Genomic DNA, 6,867 nt, shown 5'->3' with positions numbered 1-6,867 from the left:
TCATGATACCTCATTCCTAAGTATTTCATCATGCATCCCTTTAAAATAAGGACATTCTCTTACATTCTAGAACAACCCAGTTCTAGTTTATGATGGGTGAGACTAAGGAGAGGCCGACAGATGGAAGATTGCATAGAATGCAATTTATTGGGGGAAATTCTGATGGAAGCCTGGTTCTAGGCGGCAGCAAAACCAGTTGGATCCCAGCAATCTGAGTCAGAAAGAGGGATATATTTATGGGTCAAGACAAAAATTTCTTTATTTGGCTGGAATGTACCTGGCTTATCTTATTGAAGAGTCAGGCACATTCCTGGATACAGGGTCTGATTGTAAAGCCAATGTGTAATTTTAATGGTTTTATTTATTTACAGTTTACTGGGAAACAGTACAGAAAAAACTAGCTAGGGTTTCTCAGGGGTAATTATGGTGGTTAGGACTCAAGATGGGTGCAGTTATATATCAAGCTGTATCCATCCATCTCACATCTATTGTGTGGTTTTTTTTTTTTAAATCTTTATTTTTATTTGTTTATTTTTATGTGGTGCTGGGGATTGAACTCAGGGCCTCACACGTGCAAGGCAAGTGCTCTACCACTGAGCTACAATCTCAGCCCCAATCACATCTATTGTTATCAAACTAAAATTAATAATTGCATATATTCTGACATATTTTCCCAATTATCCCTAGAATGACTTTTTTAATATTTATTTTTTAGCTTTAGGTGAACACAGTATGTTTATTTATTTTTATGTGGTGCCAAGGATCGAATCCAGTGCCTCATGCATGCTAGGTGAGTACTCTACCACTGAGCCACAACCCCAGTCCCCTAGAATCACTTTTGACTTTTTTTTTTGGCACTAGGGAATTGAACCCAAGGGCTCTCTACCACTGAATTACAATTCATCCCTTTTTATTTTTTATTTTGAGACAAGGTCTCACCAAATTGCTTAGGGCCTCACTAATATTTGCTGAGGCTAGCCTCAAACTTATGATCCTCCTGCCTCAGTTTCCTGAGTTTCTGGGATTATAGGCCTGTACCACCAGGCTCCGCTAGTACCATATTCTTTTTTCTTTTCTTTTCTTTCTTTCTTTTTCTTTTTTCTTTTCTTTTCTTTTTTTAACCAGCCATTGAACCCAGGGTTGCTTAACCACCGAGCCACATTCCTAGCCCTTTTAAATATTTTATTCAGAGACAACATCTTGCTGAGTTGCTTAGGGCCTCACTAATTTGCTGAGGCTGGCTTTGAACTCACCATCCTCCTGCCTCGACTCCTGAGCCACTGGAATTACAGGCATGTGCCACCATGCCTGGCTTAGAACCCATTATTCTTAAAGCAATCCAAATGCCCATCAAATAATCTGTGACGTATTTATACAGTGTCACATCTTAGGCACTTAGGCACTTAATACAGACAAACACGGATGCACATGAAAAACACTATTTTGAACAAAAAAGAGCAGACATCAAAAATGTACATTGTGATTCATTCCATTCTGTAAGGTTCAAGAACTGGTCAAAGTCATTTGTATTAATAGAAATCAAACCTGCATAAGGTCAGAGTCGGTGAGTACTGATAAAAAAAGAGTACTTCCTCTGTTAATGGATATATTTCATACGTTGATAAAGATTTTGGATACTACAGAGAGGTATAAAGTTTTAAAAATTGTCAACTCATGTACTTATGATTGGCACATTTCACTGTATTTTGATCATATATTGATAAGAAGCCAGTAGGAATGAGGTAAATAAGAATGATCATTAAGTAATAATGGACACAGGCATGTTTAACTTTCCAAATCTCCCCCTGCTACCAACCATTTAACTGACCAATTCAAATTGGATTGGGTTCCAGATAGAATATTGCATGCACCCTGAGGTTGCTGCTGTTGGTGGATTCAGGGTTCCTGGGCAGAGCCATGGAGGGCTGTGGTCCTCTATGGAGCTTTGGTTTAGGCTGATCCAAATTTGGCAAACTGAGTGAAAGGGTGCTGGAGCTGCTGCCCCATAACCTGAATCCACAACTTAATTTTTATGGCCTGGTAGGTCCACGTGTCATTTGTTTCTTGGTGGGTCTGTTCTTTTTATTCATACTTGTTCAGCCTATTAGAAGTTAATGTGAAAAACAGCTTGCAGAAACACTGCCTGCACAGACTTTTAAAAATACCAATTTATTGAGAACTTTAGTGCTGCTAAAAAGGAGTATGCAGAGATTGAGTCATCCCTAGAGAATGACAGGATACCAAAAAAAGCCTTTAAATATATCCCGCCTTAAAGATGCTTAAAGAATGATGCGAAGAGCACTAATTTGATGCTGATGGAGGAATTAATTTCCCTGGCTCAAGAACTGAAGGAGGGCCAGCATGGTTGTGGTGGTTACATCTGTAATCCCAGCCACTCTGGAGTCTAAGGCAGGAGGATCCCAAGTTCAAGGCCAGCCTCAGCAATTTAGTGAGACCCTGTCTCAAAATAAAAAGGGTGTGGTGGTGCATGCCTGTAACCCCAGCAGCTTGGGAAACTGAGACAGGAGAATTTCGAGTTCAAAGTCAGCCTCAGCAACAGTGAGGCACTAAGCAACTCAGTGAGACCCTGTCTCTAAATAAAATACAAACTAGGGCTGGGGTGTGGCTCAGTGGTCCAGTGCTCCTGAGTTTAATCTCTGGTAACAAAACAAACAAAACCAGAAGAGAAAAGGTCCAGTTGCTTAAAACAAGGAGAGATGCTAAACATCTATAGGAATCACCACAACACAGGGTACTTTTGCAAACCTTCCAGGAGGCCAAGATTAATACCAATTGTCCCTTTCCCAGGAGTGGGCCTTGGTCCTAAAGCACCACCTCCTCTCCACTCAGGCCTGTTGAGCTACCAGGTTGCATCCACCCAACTGGACTATATTGGAGAGTGGAGGGAGCACTGAGGTCAGTGGGTCCAGGCTGGCCCTTCCTCACAGGTGGACCTCTTTCACTTCCACATCCTGGATGCAGCAAGGAACCTCTTCATGTTTGACTCTTTTTTTTTTTTTTTCCCCCTGGGGGATTGAACCCAGGGCCTTGTGCTTGTGAAGCAAGCACTCTACCAACTGAGCTGTCTCCTCAGCCCCTCATGTTTGATTCTTTAAAATAACAATAACACTACTTCCTGGGATTCACCAAAGAAGTGTAGAACTTTTATTTCTTTCACAGAAAGTTTGGGTTGTTATTCATTAGCAATGAAATAAATGGTTTACTGAAAAGACTAATATTTTATTCAAATTGAAATTTTATCAAACTACATTTTTCAAGACAATGTTTTGTAAATACTTATATTCGTTTGTAAATGAATATATTTTATGTTCTATATAAATACTATAATTAGAAAATATACACAACTCTGTTATTTTTAGTAGTCAATATTAATCCTGTTTTTCTAGAGTTGTATTAACAACATGTCTAGAGTTGTATTCCCCTAAGTATATATGATTGAAAAACAATGAGGTGAAACTCCACATCATGTACAACCACAAGAACGGGATGCTAATTAAAATAAGTTATATTCCATGTATGTATAATATGTCAAAATACACTCACTCTACTGTTGTGCATCTAAAAAAGAACAAGTAAAAAAAGGGTAAAAAATAAAAACAATGAGGTAAGAACAGAGTTAAATAGCAACTTAGGGATAAATAATAGATATTATTAAAATACAACAGAATTTACAGATTATATGGAGATTGATTTCTTTCACTGAAAGAATACTGCAGAAAAAGGTCTTTGATCAAGAAGAAATCCGCTGAGCCAGTGTAATCCCACTGGCTTCGGAGGCTGAGACAGGAAGATTGAAAGTTCAAAGCCAGCCTCAGCAAAAATGAGGCGCTAAGCAACTCAGTGAGACCCTGTCTCTAAATAAAATACATTTCAGTGAGACCCTGTCTCTAAATAAAATACATTTCAGTGAGACCCTGTCTCTAAATAAAATACATTTTTTATTTAGAGACAGGGTCTCACTGAAATGTATTTTATTTAGAGACAGGGTCTCACTGAGTTGCTTAGCGCCTTGCCATTGCTGAGACTGGTTTTGAACTTGGGATCCTCCTGTCTCAGCCTCCTGAGCCGCTGGGATTACAGACATGTGCCATCACACCTTGCAGAAGAATCCGTGTTTGCAATGACTGATACATTAGTCCTTCAGCTCTCTCCAAGGTCATTTGCTACAGAATCACTGTTTTCACCTCTCACCTTCCAATTGGCTGTTATGTAGGCTTTTACATTTTATTAAAGAATTCTTATACTTCTGTGCTAAGGGCGTTGTTAATTCATTGGCTTAAAGTTACATTCTCTTATCAGGTTTGTATTGTTTCCAAATTATTAGAGGCCTTGTTCTTCTTTCAACAAATTCCCAGCATCAAAACTTCGCAATTGCAACATTTAATGAAATGAAAACTCTAAAAGCACTTTACAAAACCCTTAATCTGTTACTGTGGTTCCCAATGCATGATAGATCCTATGCAGGCAGAGATTTGATCTGTTACTCTGTTTTGTTACTGCTCCTTACAGTGCTAAACCTCTACAAGGAAAGAAAAACAGACTGCAAAAAAGATACAAACCAGAGAGAACGTGGAGCTGGCTGAGCAGCTTAGAGCAACGTTTGTCTTTTCCCTAATGGAGCCGGGATAGCCTGGATTTGTGGCTCATGAGAACAAAGGGACTGACTGCAGGGAAACAAGCACTGAATAGGGCAGAGATAATTGGCAGCCACCGATTGGGATTATGAAAAATACTTACAAATGATGCAAAGATAGAGGAGAAGGTGTAAAATGATACAAAGATGCCCACCAGAACAAGGATGTTTTTGGTGACTCTGGACTCTGGGGAGGATCTGGGGGAGAGGTTGGTCCTATGAATATGTTGGACCTGCTTCTTGTGCCTGTACAGGGTGGAAACCATGAAGGCACTGGCCCAGGTCATCAGTCCCACACACAAAACATCATAAGATAATAACACCGCTATGTACAGTGATCTTCTTGTAATGTTACTAACAAACGCAGAACAATATTCTAAATCCTTTTTCCGTGTGTTATTTTTGCTATTCCACTTCCCAGTCACATGAATAGGAACCATACTGTTCACGAGCACGTTTAGGACCCAGCACAGGTTGTTGGAGGGCCCAATGTATCTGGAAGATTTCAGTTTCAACTTTGGCCATTTCAAGGTCATGGGGCTGATCATGATGGCCTGGAAGACATTCAAGAGGCAGATGCTGCCAATACATACACCTCTGCTAACTCTGTGAACAAAGAACACAACTTTGCATCCGGTATCACAGAGGAAATGTTTCAATCCAAAAGCAGCCATTGTCTGAGGGACTCCTTTAGAGAGCAGGACCAAGGAGTTGGCCACAGTCAGATGCTGGAGAATCAAATCTGTGGGCCTTAATTTGCATGTGGTGAAGTAAAGTAAACTATAATGGCAAAGAAGGAAAACATTCCCCAGAAATCCTACAACTGTCTGGGTTAAGAAGATCATTCCTATAACCAAGTCACTGGAGGCCATGTGTCGTTTTTCAGTGACTGATATTCGCACTCACAGCGAGATGGTCCTGTATGGAAATGTGAAGTCTGTTTTACTGCAGCAGCTGAAATCTACTATTGTCCAATTATCATTGTTTCAACCCATAAATTTCATTTTCTTTTTTTCCTTTTCCTTTTACAGCACTGGGGATTTAACTTAGGGGTGTTCTACGACTGAGCTTTGCCCCCAGTCCTTGTTATTTATTTTTATTTTGAAACAGGGTTTTGCTAAGTTGCCTAGGCTGGCCTTGAACTTGTGATCCTCTTGCCTCAGCTGGGACCACAGGCATGTGCTACTACGACCAGGTGCCCATAATTTTCTTATTAAAACTCATTTTTTTCCCGAGTGTTTTTCTGTAAAAAGAGAAACATATGTATCTCCCAGTATTAGTATATTATATTAGTGCTTTGCATATATCTTTAATAACAATTCTAGGGCTGGGGTTGTAGCTCAGTTAGTAGAGCACTTGCCTAGCATGTGTGAGGCTCTGGGTTCAATTATCAGCACTGCATATAAATAAATAAAATAAAGGTTCATTGAAACCCAAAAATATTTAAAACCATAACAATTCTATGACTTTATTATTCCCACTTTACAGGTGAGGAGATCTTAGGCACAGGAAAGCTGAATGACATTTCTAAAGTCACCTCCTTGTAAGAGGCAGAACTAGGAATAGACAATGTACTTAACTACTGTGTGTCTAAACCTCTGATGTAGTTATGCTTTTTAAATCTCTCAAACAATTTTTCAGGCCTTTGTACATTGTGCCAGTTTTTACAAGAGTGCTTATAGCTTATGTACAAAAATTGTGATTGTGGCAATTTTTTATTTAGTTCAAATTGCTTCTTATATAGGTAAATATTACCCACAATGGTTGAAAGATCCAATTAGAATATGTGTCCTGATTACAGCTAATTCTAAAAGAAAGATCAAGTGAAATTTAGTGAGTGTGCAAATTATTCCAAGTTGTATTTAAAAAGAGAGATTCTTTCTCTTAATCAAGAAATGTAGGAAAAAGCATTCTACTGTCATGTATAACTAATTAGAACAAATTAAAGAAGAAGAGGAAGAAGAAGAAGAAGAAGAAGAAGAAGAAGAAGAAGAAGAAGAAGAAGAAGAAGAAGGAGGAGGAGGAGGAGAAGTAGTAGTAGTAGTAGTAGTAGTAGTAGTGTAGGGGACAGGGTATAGCTCAATGCTAGGGCTTTCCTGACATGCACTAGGCTCTGGGTTTGATCACCAGCACCTCAAAAGAAAAGTACCCAATTTTGTGCTAAGCAAAGGGATATGAAAAATGAGTAAAAGGAGAGGAGAAACTAAATTACC

The 6,867-nt window shown here is 39.2% G+C and overlaps 1 protein-coding gene across 1 annotated transcript; it reads right to left on the bottom strand.

Annotated features, from left to right (window-relative positions):
- Positions 1–4,632: 4,632 nt before the first annotated feature.
- LOC107145078 (vomeronasal type-1 receptor 3-like) lies at positions 4,633–5,612 on the bottom strand. The gene has a single exon (XM_015488912.2). It carries the CDS (start codon positions 5,524–5,526, stop codon positions 4,633–4,635), a length of 894 nt encoding a protein of 297 aa, XP_015344398.1. The 5' UTR covers positions 5,527–5,612.
- Between the last annotated feature and the right edge of the window lie 1,255 nt (positions 5,613–6,867).

Source organism: Marmota marmota, unplaced genomic scaffold, assembly GCF_001458135.2.
Source record: "Marmota marmota marmota unplaced genomic scaffold, marMar, whole genome shotgun sequence".
In the NCBI taxonomy this organism is placed as follows: domain Eukaryota; kingdom Metazoa; phylum Chordata; class Mammalia; order Rodentia; family Sciuridae; genus Marmota; species Marmota marmota.
The sequence above is the reverse complement of the archived record's forward strand: the minus strand, read 5'-3'. Positions and strand labels throughout refer to the sequence as shown.

Excerpts from the sequence above, each read along its gene's own strand:
- LOC107145078 (XM_015488912.2), bottom strand. The coding sequence starts at position 5,526 with ATGGCCTCCAGTGACTTGGTTATAGGAATGATCTTCTTAACCCAGACA.